This window comes from Sinocyclocheilus grahami, unplaced genomic scaffold (genome assembly GCF_001515645.1).
Source record: "Sinocyclocheilus grahami isolate Dianchi unplaced genomic scaffold, SAMN03320097.WGS_v1.1 scaffold35.1, whole genome shotgun sequence".
Classification (NCBI taxonomy): Eukaryota; Metazoa; Chordata; class Actinopteri; order Cypriniformes; family Cyprinidae; genus Sinocyclocheilus; species Sinocyclocheilus grahami.
This window is the reverse complement of record NW_015505214.1, coordinates 198,243-221,166: the sequence shown is the minus strand read 5'-3', so window position 1 is coordinate 221,166 and position 22,924 is coordinate 198,243. Positions and strand designations below refer to the sequence as shown.

Sequence of the window (22,924 nt, the reverse complement as noted above, 5' to 3'; positions counted from 1 at the left end):
TCATCCTGGTACTTTTCTGGACCTTGAACGTGATAGTTCCCTTGCTGTCTATGGTAGGGTCAGAGAGCCCTCAGATTTCATAAAAAATATCTTAAATTGTGTTCTGAAGATGAAAGAAGATCTTATGTGTTTGGAACAACACGATGGTGAGTAATTAAAGACAGAATTTTTATTTTTGGGTGAACTATCCCTTTAAATTTAACAGCTGACAGCTATTCAACCGAATTCATTACATACCTTTCTATCAAAGTTATCTGACAGTATCAAGATGAATTTGTTCTGACAGTTTAACTCCCGAGTTCTTGTAATATTTTATTACCATTTTCTAAACTATATCAAATAAACTGATAATGTGAGAAATGTTTAAGGTGTCTGAATAAATTTTGGTTTGACTGTGTGTATACATGTGTGTGTGTGTGTGTGTATATATATATATATATATACACACACACACACACACACACACACTTACATTATATAGCATAAGAAGCAATAAACAATTAAACATTAAACCATCATACCAACCCTAATTTTTTAAACAGAGTCTGTTTTACATGTAAAAATGGCAGATAAAGGGACGTTAAATCTGATTACTTAATAATTTTTGTTGATTATTGATCAGGTATCAATGTGGGTCCAGTAGTTGCTGGTGTAATCGGGGCTCGCAGGCCTCAGTACGACATCTGGGGAAACACAGTCAACGTTGCCAGCAGAATGGACAGCACTGGGGTTCAGGGAAAAATACAGGTAAAACAAACACACCATCATTTAAACAAACCAGCACACCACTCCAAACAAATCTGACTTCATCTGCCTCTTCATCCCAGGTGACCGAGGATGTCTTCCGCCTACTCTCCGGTTATTATCACTTCCAGTGTCGCGGCCAGGTCAGCGTGAAGGGCAAAGGTCAAATGCTCACCTACTTTCTGGAAGCCCGAACCATGCACACGCGATCCAAGAGCCCAGAGCGCGGGTCGAGCCCCTGCATCCGGACCAAACTGGGATCAGCACCCGCTGTCAGCAGCTACGGGGTGAAAAGTCACACCGTAGGGCACGTTAGCACCCCAAACAACAGCATTTTGTACCTGCCCTCTGTATCCGTCGACATGGAGATGGAGGTGTGATCGCCAAGAAGACGGGTTCTATGGTGATCAATCGATGCATTAGTAAATCAGAGGCAGGGAGGGAAACTGAGCACAAGGTAGGAGCGAGATGAAAAATGAGGAGAGAAGAGACAGTCTTTGCACATTCAAACGTGCCAAACCGAGAAAGGCCCTCCCCCTTCACGCAAGTACATAATAAGCATGTATGTCTTTCCGTGTCCACGTATGTGTGTGTTTTAATGAGTCTTCCCCGACCAACAGGATATCAGGGTCTCCTAAACGGGAGCATGCGATCTACTGCAAAAGTCAGCTTCACACCAGCCGAGGAGACACCGTGTGTGAGTGTGTGTGTGTGTGTGTGTGTGTGCGTGCGTCTGTGTTATCTTGCATCTGAAAATGTCAAGAGATGCCACGGCGATGATATTTTGAACATGTGAGCGGTGAGGACCAAACGTTTCATTTAAAACAGCGCTGTATTTTGTACGAGACTGAGTAAGGACAGTTTCTGAGATGACGGAACATGTGTTGGGTTTTTCCCACCAAGACAAAGGAAAAGCTGGTTGCTCATATTGAGATTTGCTTCGGATAAATTGTTTACATGAAGAACACGTCACTGGTTTACAGACCTGATAGCCAAGTTATTCCCAGCTCTTCGGGTATCAAGCACTCGTCTGCGGTTGCAGAGAGAGAGAGGCAGAAATACTAAACAACCGCAGTGAATCAGAGACTGCAATGATTTACTTGCGAATGCTAACGCTATCCTGTTTTGTAATCATTTACAGAAAGTCGGTCGAGTCTGTGACGTGGGTAAATGTTTAACTTTGCGTGGGTTGAATCAGCACAGTTTTCCTGTATGTGATGTGTACGCACTTAGTGCTTGGACAAAACATCTGTATGCACTTGCTGCTGCCCTTTGCCCTCTGGGATATCCTTTCCAGTAATAACATGACAACCGATCCCATTCCGTTTAATAAGCGTCAAGGATGTGAAATACCGATACAATTGAGAAGCCAGCACAATTGAGGCTGTCACCGCTAATACTATTTACAAAAAGCAACCAAATTGGCTTCCAGTATGTAATCAAATGGCTTAATATACATTTATTCTACATCTATTTTGTCGGTGGTGGCACTTCAGATTCTCCTATCAATGGTAGCATCTCTCACTGTGCTTGCGGAACGATCTTTACCACACGGTTGAACATGCATGATATTTTAGTGCTGGATGTGTCATGTGCTCTCTAGATCTTAGGTTAAACATCTGGATTTTAGTGCATCTGTTTCAGAGCATGCGAGCGTCTCAAACCTGCTCTCGGTTTGGAAAGCCTCACGAGCCTCATTTCGGATTTCAGAACGATCTTTTGGTTTTCTTTCTGTGCTATTTCTGTATCTTTGATAGATTTCCCATGATGCCTAGCGAAAGAAGTTTGGCTTCAAGCATGCCGTTCTGCATGTCCCTCTCAGCATGCTGTAATTCTGTCACGTCGCTCTATTTGATAACTGATTTGTGTCTCTAATGCATGCCTACTGCAAAAACACAACCGAGGGTGAAAAGTGTCGAAGATATGTTGCGAAACATGCTTTAGTAGCACTGCATGAGCCCAGAATAATGGCCTTGATGAAACGAACCATCTTTTTTTCGTTATCCGACGGCGTATCTGCTTACCTGGTCCGTGCGTGGTGCTGTGGGGAAAGCTTTCTGGGAGTTTTGTAGCATTGGCGCCTTGTCGAGCTCTTGAAGGGACTGCCTTTTTATCCAGGGTCTGTTGGAGAAAGTGTATTTCTTTGAATATGTGCCAACACATACGGTTACCAACATATCAAACAGTGTTCTTTTCTAGCGCAACTTTGCGACATTGTGTGCATTCGGTTCCATTTCGAACTTAACTCTCATATGGACTGATCAAACCACGTGGGGCTCAATGCCGACTCGCAAATGGGCTATTCCTTTTTATTTTTCGACGTTTAATTCAAGTTAAGCTATGTATTCAGGAATGCTCTCTCGGATTCTATTTTTCGCTGCATTTAGCTTCATTCGCTATGTACGGAATTTCGCATATTTATTAAAATAAAGTAAGGAGCTGTTCATTCGAGTTTCATATATGTAGATTTTTGGTTTTTCTTTAATGAATATGAATGCCAAATGCCAAAATGCTTATCGTATCACTGAATATTTCAGATTCTATGATCCAACAAATGTAGCCAAACAGCTAAATGGTTCTATTTGATATGGCTTAATATGATCTATTTTGACTACAGTGGCCTAACTTACTGCTGTTATGAACATTAATGATATATTAACTTTATTAATGCATAAAGTGTGCACAGTAAAATCATAGAATAGATTTTCATGTCGATTAGATATTTTCATATTTGATACGGGTCAAAATTATTGTACGTATTAAATATATTGTAGCGTAAGCGAAAAGAGTATTTTATTGATGATTTGTAATATTTGTGCTATTTTTGGGGTTGCAATGTATTTATTGCGATGGTTCTATGTGAATGTAAATTTCATATTGAGATCTTTTATACTTGTGTTTGCACTGTTCGGGAATAAAATAACAATGAGAGATGATGTGGGGCTTCTGTGTGATGTTTGCAATGGTTGTGTTGTTGTGGCCGTGGCCTTGACCTTGAATAAAGGAGACGTCAATCTATGGACTGATTGTGAGAGTGAATGACCTGGGAGTTCTGACATTGTTTGCCCCATTTGTTTTTCTCGAGTTCTACAATGAAGATTCAGACCCTCTCATGTGATTTTTTTTTATTTTATTTCATTTTATTTAGACCGATTGAAAACCAGTTCCCTATTTTACAGAAACTGACGGAAATGCTTCCTCTTCCACATAAGTCCATGTCTTCATATTTCATTTTTAAAAAATGTATTTAATTTAATTTTGTTGAGTTGAGTTGAGTTTATGAAGACTGATGGAAAACCAGTTTCCTTTTCAACAAAAGACCGTGTTTTCCTGCCTGGGTATTTGCATTAGATTAATGTGTGAAATAAACAGAAGTGCTTCAGAACATCGAGGCTTTAGGAACTGCCGTAGATCCGGCCTATTGTCCCGCTACTCTTTTCTGCATACTTCCACGGCTTTCCGACCGGGAGCTGCATTTTTTCATATACAGGATGTGCCCGTTCCGAAGCATTTTGGGGAACAGGGGAAAACAAAGAAGTCTTATCAGGCTGGCATGTGTAAGCAGCAAATAGACAGGATGTGACACATCGTACTGCCGGATACAACTTGCAAATGTTATTTATGAGAGAAAACATACATATACACAATCACATCAGGGTGTCAGGATGGATGGACCTTTCAGCATTACCCACGCTCATCGCCCTAGTTACTGATTATTATGGCCTGCTGAGGTCAAATGTCACTCTTAACGTCATATAGTGTCAAATTGACATTACCCTGCAATGTAGGGCCTGCATCTTGTAGAATAAACCATCCTTCCCTACCCAACAACATAGGAAAAGGAGTTTAAATAGACATCATATGACTGCAAAATGAATTTCACTTTAAAGGGGTAGTTCACCCAAAATAAAAATTCTGCCATTAATTACTCACTCTCATGTTGTTCTAAACCTGTAAAACCTTCTTTCATCTTCGGAACACAAATTAAGATATTTTTGATGAAATACGAGAGCTCTCTGACCCTACATAGGCAGCAAGGCAACTGACACGTTCAAAGCCCAGAAAGGTAGCCGACGAGAGTATCACGATGCATGCGTGTTGTGCTGCTGACGCAGGAGCTGGCGTTCTGACATAGAACTCGGATGCGCTGCGGCTTGTTTACAAGCAGAGGAATGCACACGCATGCGTCATAGTTCTCTTGTGAACATACATCGAAGACTGACATGGAAGAGAAGAAATTGTTAAATAAAGTTTTATTTGCGCACAAAAAGTATTCTCGTAGTTTCATAACATTACGGTTGAACCAGTGATATCACATACACTATTTTAACAATGTCCTTACTACCTTTCTGGGCTTTGAACGTGGTAATTACATTGCTGTCTATGCAGGGTCATATTTGACCCATATATTCATCAAAAATATCTTAATTTGTGTTCCGAAGATGAACAAAGGTCTTACGGGTTTGGAACAACATGAGGGTATATAAATTAATGACAGAATTTTAATTTCTGGGTGAACCATTCCTTTAAAAAATATTTCTACTCAACCCCATGTTGTTCTAAACCAAAAAGAAGAGTTAATGCAAATCTTGACATGCTATATTTAAATGAACATGAATGAGATTTGGGAGTTAAAGCTGAAAGATTTACAGCAAGAAATTACTTTTTGGTCTGTTTGTCACAAATGTTCATATGGATACAGTCACAGAACACTTGTTCGGTTGTACATAAATGAAAAGTTCATTATCAATGTCTAAGAGGCTCTTTTTCATGCAATAAATTTGCATGATGCTCACGGCTGTCAAGTTTCACATTTTGCTTGATTCAAAAGTTTGGGTTTAGTAAGATTTTTTAATGTTTTTGAAAGAAGTCTCTTATGCTCACCATGCAAGGCTGCATTTATTTGATTAAAAATACTGTTAAAACAAATATTATAACAATGCAAAATAACTGTTTCGTTTATTAATATATTTATGGTGATTTATATATTAATATATTGAAATGTAAGTGAATCCTGTGATGGCTGAATTTTAAGCAGCCATTGTTGTTCTGCTTAATATTTTTGTGGCAACTGTAATAAATTTTTTCAGGCATAAAAAATTTAATTTTTGTAACATTATAAATGTCTTTACTGTCAAAAACAAAACAAAAAAAACGTTATTGATCTCAAAATTTGAATGGTAGTGTATATACCAGTAGGTCAAATGATAAACCCTCCTACATTTGATCTAAGTTCATTTCTCAAATGTGAATACATGTGATTCAGAGAAACGAATATACGCACACAAAAAAACATGCAATGCCTCTCTTCCAGATGTTAAATCTATAAATCACAAATGATCTTGAATTGTGTGCAGGTGAATGGTGTCAGATCTCCGCCTTGTAAACGTCATTAGCAATTAATGTAATTAGCATATAAAAAGGCACCTGTCAATCTTTTACTTGAGAACAGCACTTTTCCAAGACAAAGACCGTTTTTTAAACCTGGATGTTTATATAAATGAGGTCCCAGGATCTGAATTTAAGTTCAATTGCACAACATAAAAGAACAGTTCACTCAAAATGAAAATTGTGTCATCATTTACTCACCTTGTTCTAAACCAGGGCTGTCCAAACTGCAGTGTCCTGCAAAGTTTAACTTCAACCAATTAAAACACACCTGAAGCAGCTAATTAAGCTCTTACTAGGCATAGTGGAAAATACCAGTCAGCAAGTTGGAGCTAAACTCTGCAGGACACCGGCCCTCCAGGACCGAGTTTGGACACTCCTGTTCTAAACCTTTATGAGTTGTTCTTCTGTTGAACACAATAGAAGATATTTTGATTAGTGTGTGTAAGTTGACGATAGCCGTTGACTTCCATAGTATTTTCTTCCACAAAGTGGAAAGCTATGGCTACCCTCAACTTTTTGATTATTCTTCAAAATATCTTTTATTCTCAACAGAAGAAAGAAACTCAATACAGGTTTGGAACAACTTGAGGGTGAGTAAATGATGTTTTTGGCTGAACTATCCCTTTAAGCACTAGACTAACACATTTTACGCTCGTATAAACAATTCTATTATTAGAAAGTGTTTATTTTCCTTTCGGTCATGTCTTCTCTCGCTCAAAAAAAGAGAAAAAGATAAGAACATCTCGATGAGTGTTCCATGGAAGAACGAATGTGATTCAGGTTTGAAACGGCATGAGGGCGAGAAAATGATAACAGAACATCTTTTTTTGCGTTTGCAAACTATCCCTGCTGAATTACCTGCGCCCCTACGCAGAAGTGAATGCAATGGAATAATCAGCCCAGCCTACTGAACCCATTGTGAGTTAACAAGGAGCTTTGCTTATGGAAAATCTCCAGCCTGTCCTGTAGTTCACATACTGTAGTGGTGTCAGATCAGGCCTGGGCTTGCTTTTCCAGTTTTTAACCAAGCCCATTCCTTTCCTCATCTCTCAAATGATAATCTCTGCCCTCCAGCACATCAGCGCTCACAATGACTTTCATACGAAGATGATCTCGCTCACTCCCATTTTTCCTTCCTTCAAACGCCTTGCCAGAACTTGTCTTTTCCCCCTTTTTAACCGTTGGTCCCCTCTTACTGGAAACTGTAAACGTTTCCTGCTAAATGAAGATGTGTGCGTATTCTGTGTACATGCTGATGAGTAAGGCGTAGGAGTGTTTATTACCTGCGGGGAGGAAATGACTCATGACTTTTTTTATGGCTGACATACCAAGATAAACAGCAGCGCTAACAGGACATCAGCTTGCAAACTTCGAACCCATCTGCTGTTGAGATCACAACGACGCAGCTACTCGATTGGACAAGATGGCCTCAGATCAGCATGGGGCTAATGATCAGTTTCCACTTCCAGTTAGCCAACTGAACAATCGTGACAAAACACTTTCACAACAGCTTTCAGGCATACAGTACAGGGCTATTCAGTGCAGACAGCATATCTGATAAGAGGATCCAGTGGTGGACTCAAAGACTGGATTTGTGATGGTTTGTGTGCACTGATGAAAGCGTGTTGTATTTTGATTTTACGCAAGTTACGGCGTGCTCTATTTTAAGATCATAAAACACAAATAAAACTGTCAAGCACTGATTGTGTAATTAGTGTTCAGATAAAACACTGTTGAAATACTGAACACATGTTCTTTGTACACAAGTACACGAGTTTCATATGTTGCTATTTGATATGCTGATAAAGTTTTACCTAATATAAAATGAACCCAGCCATGAAAAGTTAGTTTTAAACATTTAAAACTCTTCAACCTTTAAGTTACTGATATTCAAACAAATGTTTTTTTTCTTAAATGTATGGAAAACTTAAAGTTTGTCAATAAGAAAGAACATAAGTTCAAACTTCCAAAGCTCAATTTAGGCTAAATTTTGCAAACCTGTTACCAATCTATTTATAGTTTTTGGGTTATATTTCATCACCTTGGAATTATAAGGTTCTATCTGACATTTTTGTCAAAATTGAGTTATTCACATATTAGATGTGACAGAGAAACTCTGACTTACATTCTGGAAAGATTTTCTGAAAGTTATTAACAACCCTTCTTTCATTGTAACATTAATAGAAAGTTTATTAAAGGTTTTCTGGTCTAATAAAGTTTTCAAAATATTATCACAAAAACATTATTTAAAAGGGTGGTTCACTGGTTTTTTTCTAGGCTTGATTAAAAAACGCATTATTTTTCACATAATTTACCTTTATTCCACACCGCTCTGTCCCTTCTCTGAGAAATGTGCTGATCATTTCCTTCTTTTATGAAGCCCCTCCCTCAGAAATAGGCGATGGGCTCTGATTGGTTAGCTAGCCCAGTGTGTTGTGATTGGCTCAACCGTCTCTAGTGTGCGTCTAAACGTCCCGCCCCGGTTGTATTGTAAACAACGGCGTCATTAATATCGCTTATCAGTTTGAGCCCGATTGAGAAGCAGAGGATATTATTGAAGAGGATCCTGCAGAACCTGTGCAAGCACGGCTTTTAATGGTAGGCCGATGTTTTTTGTTTGTTGTTGTCTCATACTTTTAGATACGCTGTTATTTGTAAATGTTACTGCTTATGTTAGCTTTTAATATACAGTTTTATCCTGATTAAAGCTTTAATACAGTACGACAACTGTATGTGCGTCCATGTTTAACGTTTCTCATAGCTACAGTATGTGAAAATATGTGTATAATTGAAACAGTTCATTGTTGGAGCTGAGCTGAATGAGAGAGAGAGAGAGAGAGATGCACAGCATGTGCAGAGCAGGGGGATGCAAGGAACAGTATTAAGAACCGCTGCTTTAGAACATTGATTTAGAACATTTTTTTAAACAGATTTTGACAGAATCGCGATTCATATATGAATAGATTTTTACGTGCACCTCTAGTTTTCTCTTCCTCTTCTCTAAAGCAGCGCAGGCCTCGTCCCCTTTGCTGCCTTTTCCGAGGGCGGGGTTTATCTGGGTTTGTTACGTCACAAACCCGGGAAGTAACTTGTTGTAGTCCCTACCAGCCATTTTTGTAGGCATTAAACTGCCAGCATTTTAAAAGACGATATCTCCGTTTGCATTGATCTTTCAGCTTCGTAACTTTGCAGATATTGTTTATGCTCAAACAGCAACATTACACACTAACTAACGTTAAAAAAGTGAAATCGCTATGAACCACCCCTTTAAACATTCATAGAACCATTTTTCCCCTTAAATGTTAGTTGGATGTTTGTCTAACTTGTTACTAGGTTACTCCTTGTTTTAGAATGTTCAGAGAAAAGTAAAAGTAATAATTAAAGTAACATTCCCATAATGTGTGCAAAATAATAAAATTGATTGTTCCCTTAATATTTGAACCAAGAAAAAAAAGAAAAACTCTCTCTCTCTCTCTCACACACACACACACACACACACACACACATACACACACACACCTACCTCTTTTCACAGACCATTTGTTAAAAAAATAACTTTTTCTTTTCATGAGTTTCAGTCTTGTACTCTTTTTGTGAAGCATGCCATACGTTCCAGTTTGCCCTCAAAAATACAATGAAGGCTTTCGCCGATGTCTCCTTGTTAGAAAGTGCAATCTGCATCATCAATCACACTCTCAAACAATGAAACTCAGTTGCACGGATTAACAAGCTCAAACTTGGCAACATGAAAGACACCAAAATAGCAGCGAAACAGACTCCACCATTCATTTCAGAATACGATGAGTTCGGCACCGCAGGTCGCAATGTAATGGGCTTTTGGCAGATCATCAATCCACTTTACTGCCATCAACAAAAAGCATGACTCACCAGTATAATAATTACATTTAAGTATTAGCTATAAGACTTTTAGTTGTAAGATTTTACTGAGGCAGGTGATCAGGAATAATCAGAGAACGATGTGGCACAAGAGGTCATTGTCATAAAAATTGAATGTTTTAAGAGGATCACAGCAGTAAATGTGAAGAAATGGCATTCTTTATGTCAAAGCTTGCTAGCAGCAGGGAGGTATTTTTTTATAATTGGCTAAATTAGTCAAAAAGTACTTTGTTGAAATGTTACTTTTTAATGTAATTGGTCTTTTTATGCCTTTTAACAAAAACAATAATAGAGAAAGACTGTAAAAAGTGGGAAATATGTAATAAAATTAGCAGACTGACATGGTATCTAGACCTCCGAAAACACCACAGATTAAAAAAAAAAAAAAAAGAATTGAATATTTTGGCTAATTTAATAATGTCTGTTGTAACATGCATTAAATTATTTATTTATTTATTTAAAGCTTTGGTTTGCCAACTTTTTCTTTTTGTTAATAATAATCAATTTAATAATGTCACAGAAATGCACAGATTTTCTCAAAAAAAAAAAAACTGCTGAAATGCTAAAAATGTTCAAAAATTTGAAGATTTTTTTTCTTTTTTGAAAGAAGATGCAATGATGCATTAAATTCAGAAGTGGTAGTAAACACATTCATAAAAAATAAATACTATAGCAGCACAATTGTTTTCAACATTGATAATAGGAAATATTTTACTGTATTTTTGTATTTTTCAAATAAATGCAGCCCTGATGATCATTAGAGACTTCTTTCATAAACCAAAAAAATCTTACCAACCCCAAACTGTATATCTGCAGATTACGCTCGGCCTGCGTCATGAAACTTGCATCCTACAGGAGTGGCTCGACTCTGACGTGTCAACATCATTGTACTGTACTGCAGGTTACTTAAATTCTGTCAGGTTTAACAAGTGATCTGTAACAGATGGAAAAGAAGTCAAAAGTCAAGCTAGCATTACAACATCTGTCAAAAATCTGTCCATCTCTGGTGTTAAAGGTGAAGACATAATCACATTTGCTGAATCCAAGAAATGTGGGATTGCCCAGCTTGAATTGACACAGATGAAGAGACTGTGTGTGTGTGAGTGTGTATGCATATAAATGAGTGTTAGATATGCCTGGACTTTACCGTTGACCAAATAAACACCTCTCGTTTGGCCATTTCCATGCTGGCTGGAGAGACGAGCCAGAGGAAGCCACACACAATGGAGACCTGCGCATGAGAGCACATATGAGAAAGTTTTCCCACACACACACACACACACACACACAAAACCATTTTGACACTTTGACTTCTATGCATTATGCACACATAACCACAAACACACACAACATCCAAGCTGATAATAGAGTCAAACTGCCGTTATTACACTTACAGATCGCAACGATTTCCTGAAGTACATGGTGTATGTAACATTAACCACGGAGAAAGAAAGAAAATTCTTCGGGTCCAGCGAGGCAAGAGTCATCCTATATGTCTGTGTACATCTCGGGAATAAAGGCTTGCATGAGAATTGATGGAAACGCACGCTGTGACAGGAGATCTGGCACCGGAGCAGCTGCTTCTTTAAACAACAAACATGTGTTGTCACACCCACAATCATCTATGATATTTCTGATCCAAAGTCATGTATTCATAACCAGCGAACATTTTATTCAACTCTTGGTGGACAATGTGGGTGAAAGGTGGCGAGTGTGTGATGGACTGTGTGTGTCACTTCTTTCATCTCACATTTCAGTTCGGCTGGTACGCACAGTACTAAACTGATAGATCTCATCATATGTGTGTTGCACAGACATCTGGAAGGATTTAAGATGCACTAATCACTAGATTATCATCCTTAGCCATGCCTGACCCTTAAGAACATTCCACAATCATGCTTTTAAGGAGCAGGAATGGGAAAAATGTTTTCACTTGCATTACCTTAACCTCCCCGGTAGAGTGAACATGGAATACTATATATAGAACAGATAGAGGTGCAGTTTATCATGTCACACAATCGTGTGAAACAGAATAGTTGATTCTCAATCTGCAGTATCATCTTTTTTTTTTTTTTTAAAGAGATAAACACATCATATGCTCATTGGAAAAAGTGCCTCTACTTTCAATTTTGCACAACTCCAAAAATGCAAATGTAATGTACATAAATGTGCACTGCAGTTTCCAATTGAAATGAGCACTGGTTGCTGTAAACAATCACTTTTATACCTTTTTTACCTTTTTACACAAATGATGATGATGGAGCAGAGTACTTATTAATTCAAACGTATTTTCACTCAGCTCCTTGCACATTACTATGTTATGATCTCAAATCACTTTTATCATATAGTGCAAACATTGATTTGAAAAACGAATGCATTTTAATGTTGGAATCACATAACCGACAAGAGCAAGAACCAGGTGAGCTCCTGAGCAAGTTTACTATTTAAAAAAGCCATACATGCCATATATGATTTACTCATCTTCAAGTTGTTCCAAACCTGTATGATTTTCTTTTGTTCTGCTGAACACAAAATATATTTGAAGAATATTGGTAACCAAGCAGTTTCCGCTAGACATTGACCATAGTAGGGAGTAACTCATACAGGTTTGGCACAACATGATGGTGAGTAAATGATGATGGAATTGAAATACCCTTGTACTATTCCTTTAAGTAAATGCGTTTTGATCTCACATTTACTTCTGTTAACACTATTGGTTAAGGTTAGGGTTTAGTGTAGGTGGTGCGTTATTTTCAAGTATTAAGATTTAAGTGTTACTCACTGGACATTTAATTTCCAGACTGCCGTTTTATGTACAACAACCAGTGTAATAAAATGTTGCCAGATTCATCTTCATCTGCTTTGGATAAAACTGAACACACTTTTAGCACCACTCACTAGACATTAACTTTGAAAGTCACATGCAAGAATATATTTAGCAGAAATATCACCACAGGAACATTTTTCCAACAAGCCTTGGTTGGACAAATAAGTCTATACCTGGAGAAAGCTATCAATTAGCATTCATCTCAATGGACGTTTCACTAGTCCAGGACCTCCTGGAAGTATGCAATTAGATTTTTGGGACCACAGAACATTTTAAGCCAATCACACAAGCCATACATTTCATGTGACTACAATGGCATGATGTCATAACAACATTTAATGGCTGATAGAAATCAGACAATCCCAAGCCCTTCACTAGCGACTATTCTGAGCTATGACGTGAGTCAACAAACTCTAATTTATGCTTTTAAAGGCCTCCAAAAGCAAATCGACTATCAATAAAAATCTACTATATTTACTATACTATATATATGAAATGTAAGCAATATATATTGCATGTTTTGTGGGTAAAGATGCAGTAATTACAACATCTACCAGTAGGGGCTAACCTGCCATCATGCAAACCAGCTAAACTTCTCCACCTGATAATAAAAGAGAGAATTATAGCCATTACAAAGGCAAAGACAAAAAAAAAAGGTTAGTGCTGCTTCCAAGCATCATAATTTGGACTCTCTGTGCCAAATTAAGCTTTTAAGGCACTAACATTTGATCACACTAAACTTTTGTTACGCTGACTTCCATTTGCGTGTGAAAGCGGGAGACTGAAACACAAGCTCAGATGAATTTCTCTGCATTTCAGAGTTTAGGTTTAATGAACTCTGACCTTCGAATTTATAACACGTCAAGATGTACGACCAATAGATGAACAATATGTCACAGCGTGACAAACTCTAAAGCTGCAGGTATATATAATTTGTTATGTGCTGATTTTTTAAAATGTAAATTCAGATATGATTTAAAAGCGAATGCTTGTCCATTTTTGTTTATGCGACTGATCCGCACTTCTGTTATTTAACCAGCAATTCTCCTGTGTCATTCTGAATGTTTTTGTCTTCTTTGATGGCTCTTTTGGAGTTAAACATGAGAGCTTTTGCAACGCACATGACCTTTTATGTCCTGCTGTTTATGTTGGATCTGCTGATGTCATTGTGGGCGTGCATGTTGTTTCTCCTTCTTTCAAAGTGGGTCTGGCCCTGACCCTGACCCTAAATTACACTATTTTGATAACTTTTTTTTTCCAGACTCTTTGATGTCAAAGTTATGAAAACAATAGTGACACCAGCCTCCCGAGATTCTCGAGACAACATGTCTAAATGGCTCTCTTTAACAATGGATTTACTTTATTAAGCTTGTCATGGAAAACCAAATTCAAGGGTCTGAGGATATTCTGTCAGTACTCGCACTCCCACAAGGCTTAACACACGTTCACATTCTTTTATTCAGAAAAACAAGGTCATTTGAGTAGGCTGTTAATAAAGGTGGGCTTGTCGGGGGTGGAGTGGGGGGTACTCCATGCTGATGGTTATTTAAGGACACTGACCTGATGTTTTCATGATTTTATTGCCTCAAGAGGGTTACATTTTTTGAAGCTAAATGTCTGACTGGTTTGTTTTGTCTCATTTGAGCTGAAAACACAAACATAGAAGCCCTACCGTGAATGGAAACATAGATGCACATGGCTTCTGCCGGACAATAAAACTAACACCTGTCATACTACGGCAGAAACACCACTTGCTATTTATTGACATGCACAAGTGCACTCTTGTTTAAGTTACACGCACTGTAAACATAACCTCAGCTCTTTCCAGCGGCTGTAAATGTCTTTTTCTTAAAGATTTAGGAATGTCAACAAACAAAAACTTTTGTTTGGTGGTGACATGTGGATTAATAAAGAACAAATAAACTAAAACTAAACAAGCAGTGTAAATATTTGTAACTCATATGGAAGCCCTAAGGTCTTGCATTGAAATTTTAAACAAATGTTGCTGATTTTTTTTTTTTTAGATATTTTTTTTTATAGATATTAAACAAAAGTAGTTTTCTTCCCAAATTTAAATTTTTTTTTCGTGGTCTGGTATTATCAAAAATCTTTAAATGCATTAAATTGTCAAAAATGACAGTGAAGACATTTTTAAATGTTACATGAGATTTCTGTCAAATGAATGCTGTTCATTTAACTTTCTATCATCTTTCTGTTTTTGTTTCCACAAGAATATTAAGCAGGGACGACTGGTTTCAACATTGATAATAATAAAAAATGTTTCTTGAGCAGCAGATCAGCATATTAGAATGATTTCTGAATGATCATGTGACACTGAAGACTGGAGTAATGATGCTGAAAAATCAGCATTGCATCACAGGAATTAATTATATTTTAAAATGCATTATTATTAATAATTGAGTACCAAAAATTGCTGCATCACTATGGAAGCCCATTTCCACCACGTAAGAACAAATTCATGACTTAAAAAGTCGAAATTACGAGATAAAAAGTCCAAATTATTTCTTAAAAGACGACATTATGACTTTAAAAAGTCGAAATTATTACTTTTCAAGTCAAAATTAACTTAATGACTTTATAAGCACATTGGTCACAGGAAAGTGGTCTATAATGATAAACGGGAAATTCTGAAACAAGTTAATTGTTTGGAGGACCAAGTTCAACACACCCCTTATTAATAAAGCATATACCATACAATATACAGACAAGCAGAATATAGCCCAGAATTTGAGCGCAACGTGCTGAGTTGCACGTTAAGCGTTTTCTTGGGGTAGAACATGAAATAAATCAAAATATATATATGTTTATATATAATATATACACACTGTATGTATATATACACACAAGCAAAGTCTCACGTTAAGCCTTTATTCTTTATAACAGTTTTCTATGGGAGGAAAGCACTTAAATTCAGCACGTTGCGTTCATATTCCGGGTTCATCTGCTTTCCTTTTAATAAAGTTTAATTATCTGAATACTTGATGTGTTTTTTTATATCACTGTCTCCTTCCACTAAGCCACGTTAAGTGTTTTCTACCCTCATATTCTGGGCTATATGCTGGTATGTACTGGACCTGGTCCTCCAAACTGTTTTTAGCCAAATTACTTGTACTTTAGGAGTAATAATGAAATCACAACTGAGTCTACCAGAAAGCCAGAGACTCCTACATCAGGCCTGCCTATATAGAAGAAAGACTAATATATGGACAAAGTAGGCCTAGTATATGAACTGACTACCAAAACGTGCCATTTTAGTCCTTGGGATTACTTTGTGGGAAATGTGTTATCTAATGTTTTAAAGTATAAGTACAAATTAATGTATATACATATATTAATCCAAAGTCCCAAACTAAAAGAACTGAGGGCAGAATGTCTGACTGCGTTCAAATTAAAAAGGAATGCATTTTGAAAAATAATCCCTAAAAAATGTAATTTCAATTTCAAGCATGTAACAAAAATTATCAAAAATATTGAGCAAATTGAACTGGTTTAATCCTGTCACGTCTGCACTGTCCAATTGAAGGCCTAAAATCATTCAGTGATTCAATAACTCACTCAAAAAACATAAAAGATATTCATTTGTCACCACCTACTGGCATAAAGATGTAATTAGCAAAAATGGTCACTTAATGTGTGTGTGAATTGATCAGAACAAATCTTTTTAATGAACAAGTTCAAGAGAAGTCAGTGAGAAAACGCTTACGTGGCTTTGTGGAAGGAGACAGTGATATAAAAAAACACATCTATTATTCAGTTTATGAAAAATATAAACTATGTGTGTACAGGCGAGCGGATGATCCCGGAATATGAATGCAACACGCTAAATTTAAGCACTTTCCTCCATAGAAAACTTTTATAAAGAATAAATGCTTAACGTGAGACTTTGCGTGATGCGTTCATATTCTGGCCACATCTGCTTGCACACACATGCACACACACACACACACACACACACACACACACACACACACACACATATATATATATATAATTTCACGTTCTACCCCAAGAAAATGCTAGCCGTGCAACTCAGCGTGTTGCGTTCGTATTCTGGGCCATATTCTGCTTGTTTGTTAATGGTATATGCTTTATTAATAAGGTGCGTATTGAACTTGGTCCCCCAAACTGCCAAATTAACTCATTTGAGAATGTCCCGTTTATCATTATAGACTCCTGTGACCAATGTGTTTATAAAGTCATTGAGTCAATTTCGACTTGTAAAGTCATTATTTTGACCTTTTATCTCATAATTTTTTACTTTCAAAGTCATAATTTCCACTAGTAAAGACATAATTTCGACTTTTTATCTCATAGTTTTGACTTTTTATCTCATAGTTTTGACTTTTTAAAATCACAATTTCGACTTTTTATCTCGTAATTATGACGTATGTCATAATTTTTACTTTTTAGAGCATGATTTTGACTTTTTATCTCATAATTTCGACATTTTAAGTCATAATTTAGACTTTTATCTCATAATTTTGACTTTTTAAGGCAAAATTGACTTTTTTTTTAATTTTATCTGGGACTCACTTAAGCAAAAATATCTCTGTGTCCTCAGTGATAAAGCACTTCCAAATCAGTGTCTGACCGCTGAGAAGCAGGCTGTAAAATGATCGTTATTGACATTAGTGACCACCAACATGAGAAACACGTTTGCATGGTTACTGCATGATAAAGAAAGAACATGAGCCTCGTATTATCAAAAACACTTTCCCCCCCTATAACTGAATTAAAAATCTACTTAAAAATATTGTGTGTGTGTGTGTGTGTGTGAAGGAGATGCTGTATGTATGTATTTGTTATTCATTTATAGGTATTATTTTTATATGGATTTACTGGCTAAATAACAACTGCAGGCTTCGTAGAAAACCGTTTCGACACTCTAATAAGCTCCTATATATTCTGACAACATGTACACTTTCAGGTTATTACTTCTAAATGAATTCTTGGCATTCATGCCTGAGGTTTTTGTTAGAGGAGTCGAGTACTGTTACCGGTATGACGCGCGTGCCTCTTTATCTCCGTCAGCAGATACGCGAGCTTCCACACGCGCGTGAACGGACAACTCTATCACGTGACACCCAGAGAAACTCTCCACGCGCTGAGGAAAAAAAAATGATGCAACTCCGAAAGACAATTGCGTGGATTATGTGATCTCACAAAACTCCCCTCAGAGACATTTGAGAGCCCCGCGGTTGACACATTATTAAAGCACCCTTCCCCAGCTGAGTTTTACACCCTGTAGCCCATTCATAAACTCCGTGGCGAAACCACGACAAAAGGCCTCGCGACGCGCGTCGAGTAGAGGAGGAGACGTGTAGCTGGCCACGGCATGGCTATTATTATCTCAAGGAAAGGGGCAATGACAATAGAGGTGGTCTCGAGCTGTCCAAAACGGGGTCCCGTCCTGACCTGAGTGAGGTCACGTACCACGATGCGAGTGCACGCGGTCTATCACCTCGTCACTGCGCCAAATAAACGCGTCAGAAATCAGAATGAACCCCAGAGCAAAGGAGCGGGACGCGACAGCCTGGCATTAGAAATTGGTTGTATAAGAGTTTTCAACAGGGAACTTAATGAGTGAGGAGCTTGGTTCGCCCTGTCCTAAAATTAATCACAAATTGCATTACTCAAATCTTCAGCTTCAGTAAACCCACAACATGAACCTGATTAGAGTGTTCTTCAGTCGATCAAAACTGCATGGAAATGAGTTTAGGAAAGAGCTAGATATAGGCCTACTTTCACTTTTTGTTGTAATGCATGAATGGCACATGGTCCAGAACGAGGTTGCGAAATATAGTTCAAATGTATTATTACTCACTGCCTGATTTAACTAATAGTGTTAAACTAAACGTTTTCTAATAGTGCATTTTGGGAATTTTGACAAAAATATAATACTTAATACACTGTTTAAACAAACGTAATGCATGAATGGCACATGGTCCAGAACGAGGTTGCGAAATATAGTTCAAATGTATTATTATTACTGCCTGATTTAACTAATAGTGTTAAACTAAACGTTTTCTAATAGTGCATTTTGGGAATTTTGACAAAAATATAATACTTAATACACTGTTTAAACAAACAAACAAAAAAGCTTATTTTTAAATTAAATCTTATTAAAGTTTCCATTTTCAAGAATTTCTAACGAGCAGCACATTGTGGATCTTAAACACCGAATGTCCTGATTAATATATCTTAATTTTAAAACAAATAAATGTAAATGAGTTTCATTTCATAAAGAACACAGTTCGTATTTAGTCGGCAAATACCGATTTGCTGGATTGAATCTATGGAGAAGAAGCCTTATTATTGTTATTTCCGACATGATACTTTGGGGTAGCCTAAGCGCACGTTTTCACTATTATACACATTATGTTCCGACACAAACAGTGACGCATTTTACGCGCTGCGTTCAAGGAAACACCTCGGACTGGATCTCCACCAGCCAATGGAAGCATAGGGGGGTCATTTAAGAAATCATTGATATTGCCAATGCGTCAAACATGAGCGTGTCAGCGGGACCCAGTGCGCTTATAAATACCGCGAGGCGACCCGGAGAGAGCTAGTCATTTTGGAGAGCGCAAAGCCAGCAAGGAACACCTCATTTCACTTCAACTGATATTTATTTATTTATCTATTCTGAGCCTTGCTTTGGGATGAACAGACTGCTTCTAAACTTTTTCTGGGTGGCAGCATTCAGCGCACTCCTATCAGCGCCGGGGCTCCTGGCTTCTCCAGTGGTTGGGCAGGAACCTATCCGCTGCGCCCCGTGCTCCCCGGAGCGGCTGGCCGAGTGTCCCGCGGTGGATGCCGGCTGTGAGGAGGTGCTTCGAGAGCCGGGCTGTGGCTGCTGCCTCGCCTGCGCGTTGAAGAGAGGTGACTCCTGCGGGATCTACACTGCGCCCTGCGGCTCGGGGCTCCGCTGCTTGCCCAAACCTGGAGAAGCCCGGCCCCTGCATGCGCTCACCCGAGGACAGGCGGTGTGCACTGAGACCCCCGAGCCTGATCAGAACCAAAGCGACAACACGCCAGGTACCAGCGTTTATAGCTCTGCGTCCTAACAGTTTATTGCATCATGTCATCTCGCTGATTCAACCGTTGGCGAGATTTCATCAGCGTTAACAAACCACTTGGATATTTTAGATGTTTAGATACGCATCTTCAGCGAGTAAATATAGCGAACAATAGGATCGACTATTTTGGCGACAAGTGACAATATGAGCTCTGACTAAGTTATCAGTCTTTAGCACAAAGGTTTAAAAACAAAGTTAAAACCTGTATGTAGCATTCTGAAGAGACACTGAAAAATGGAAAATTACTTGAACTAAAGTCTGTTCAAGGCTCTCGCAACCCCGCAAATAAATCTATCCTTGCCTTTTCTTTCAGATCACCCGGAGTCACACAACGGGCCAACAGCAGTGAATGAAGGCAGCTCAGCGGTCTTCGTGCCCGGCCACGGCAAGCCCTTCGACCCGCGGGTCATCACTGCTAAAGAGAGCATGAAGGCCAAAGTCAACGCAATACGCAAGAAACTCGTGGAACAGGTGAGTCTAAAGCGCCTCAATTTTATGGATATGCATAAAGGCTTAGTAAAATTAGACTCTGGTACAACGTGCGGCCACAAGAGGGGAGTAGAAGGTTTCTTGAATTTTTTCGTATGTGCTGCATGGGGATTTGGGATGCATAATCTGATGCATTTTTTTCAGAGCAATTGCATTTAAGAGTGACTACATTTAGCAAAAAAAAAAAAAAAGTGTTCTTGAGGTTGTAAATAATAATGACAATAACCCGAAATTCTTAAATAAAAATAAAAACTGGCATCATTATATTACATTAACAACTAATAAAACAATTATTAATGATTATATTTATAACAATAATCATTATTATTAGTTGTTGTAAAAGTAGTTGAAATGTATTATTATTACAACAGCAACAACAACAACAAACAATAATACTTATTAGTAGTAGTAGTTTTTGTTAATAATCATTTCCTAAAAAATGTAAACAATTTTTAAAAATATTATTCAAATAAATGTTTGTTTTTAGAAATTTTTGAAAAACTGTATTTTATTTAAAAAATGTTTCTAAATAACTATATTCTATCTTTCTAGGGTCCTTGTCATATTGAACTGCAGACAGCCCTTGACAAGATCACTAAATCACAGCAGAAACTGGGAGACAAAATGACCAGATTCTACCTTCCAAATTGTGACAAACACGGTCTCTACAAAGTCAAACAGGTAAGAAGAAGAGTCTTGTGTGCAAGTATGTTACAGAAACCACCTAACATCTCGATTTCACATTGAGAGTTTGTGTGTAGGTAACTAAAGCTTAACGTGTGATATTCATCAACACGATGATATATGTGTGATGGCCGAGTGTTAGAACCACACTCCACTGAGAACTAGGCTGTGCATGCAAAGCTTGTGTTTCTAGAGAATGAAATAACCCGTCTCACGCTCACTCTCTCTGTCTTGTTCTCCCCTCAGTGTGAATCGTCTCTGGATGGTCAGAGGGGGAAGTGTTGGTGTGTGTCATCCTGGAACGGGAAGAAGATTCCTGGATCAAGTGACCTGCCAGCAGATGCCGAGTGTCCCGAGGAACTCAACCACTGATCTGTCACACACAAACACACACACACACACACACACACACACACACATGCTGGGGGATCTGAAGTGCTCAACCACTGATCTCTCTCTCACACACATACATATTATACTACTGATTTTTATCATTATATTTTAAAAAAATATCTTAGTATTTATTTATTGTTAGTGGTGGTATTTAATTCAGGTACACTGTTTTTGATTGGTAAACTCCCTAAACTCACCAAAAAAGAAGAAGAAAAAAAGAAAAAGATCTATTTTTCTGTAAAGAAAATGAATATGTATTTTACATGAAGTACCCATACTTATTTATTTAAACTGAATGTATTCATTTCGATATGTGGATACGAATATTTATTCTTTATGCCTTATACATATTTTTTGTATGGTGTAAATCTGTATATTTGCTGTATATAGATGACTGTGTCTCTTGTCTTAAATTTCCTTCAGGCTTGCTTTGTTGGAAAGGACTGATATGGAAAAAAGCACTGCATGACCAAACCTCTTTGTCACTGTCCGTACATTGCCATATTTTTATACTGTATATGTTTTTATTATTATTATTATTTTTTTACTAATGAATTCTTTGTATTTGTTTATAATTATTGAGATTAGATGGGCATAAAAGTGGGAATCTTTTTCCCCCCACAATTCTGTGTTTTTTAAATGCAAGAGTATTGATTTTCACAGCTTCTGAAACGGGTAACTGCCTGTTCCTACCTCTCTGTCTTTTAAGTTAATTATTATTTTTTTTAAATCAAGTGTTTGTAAATTGCTTGTCTGTATGATCAAAGTGAGATCTTACTGTATTGTCGATCATATTTGTTTTGTCTAATACTGTAGTCCATTTTTTAAGGGATGAGGAAAAGAGATTCAGACGTTGCTTCACTCCAAAGCAGTCGCTCATGTGTATAATATATTTTTCATGCTTTGTAATTGTAAGTCATTGTGGGTAAAAATAACTATTTAATAAATCATCTTTATAAGCACTGCAGTGTCGTTCAAACTCGCCCTCGGGTCAGACGAGAAGCTGCGGTGAACTATGAAACAAGATTGAATCAAACTCAATTAGTACACTCTTAAAAAATGCTGGGTTATTTTTTTTAACCCAAATGCTGGGTTCGGCATGTTGGGTCATTTTATTGGGTTGATTTTAATATTTTACCCAGGTGCTGGGTTATTTTTTTAAACCCACATGCTGGGTTCAGCAGCTTGTTGGGTCATTTTATTGGGTTATTTTTAATATTTTTACCCAGGTGCTGGGTCATTTTTAAAGGGGTCCTATTATGCTCTTTTACAAAGTCTTGATTTTGTTTTGGGGGTGTACTAGAACATGCTGTCATGCTTGGTGGTTCGAAAAACGCATTATTTTTCACATCATTTACATTATTACAATATCTTTCTCCCCAGCCTGGCACAAACGGCT

The 22,924-nt window shown here is 37.6% G+C and overlaps 2 protein-coding genes and 1 long non-coding RNA gene across 3 annotated transcripts in view; 2 read left to right on the top strand and 1 right to left on the bottom strand.

Annotated features, from left to right (window-relative positions):
- Positions 1–2,769, top strand: part of adcy1a (adenylate cyclase 1a) — a 55,411-nt gene extending 52,642 nt beyond the window's left edge. The window contains exons 19-20 of the mRNA XM_016267017.1: positions 623–747; positions 828–2,769. Coding sequence (XP_016122503.1) covers positions 623–747; positions 828–1,124 — 422 coding nt within the window. The 3' untranslated portion in view covers positions 1,125–2,769. The remainder of the gene's footprint in view (positions 1–622; positions 748–827) is intronic.
- LOC107581455 (uncharacterized) lies at positions 650–6,365 on the bottom strand. The gene is made up of 4 exons (XR_001608833.1): positions 6,334–6,365; positions 2,769–2,865; positions 920–1,024; positions 650–724 (listed from the first exon to the last, which is right to left on the bottom strand). It is a non-coding gene; the product is annotated as an uncharacterized lncRNA (long non-coding RNA).
- A 13,070-nt stretch (positions 6,366–19,435) lies between these two features.
- On the top strand, positions 19,436–22,487 carry igfbp1a (insulin-like growth factor binding protein 1a). Its single transcript, XM_016267016.1, has 4 exons — positions 19,436–19,918; positions 20,273–20,430; positions 21,001–21,129; positions 21,379–22,487. Exons 1-4 carry the CDS (start codon positions 19,543–19,545, stop codon positions 21,502–21,504), a joined length of 789 nt encoding a protein of 262 aa, XP_016122502.1. The 5' UTR covers positions 19,436–19,542; the 3' UTR covers positions 21,505–22,487.
- Positions 22,488–22,924: the final 437 nt, after the last annotated feature.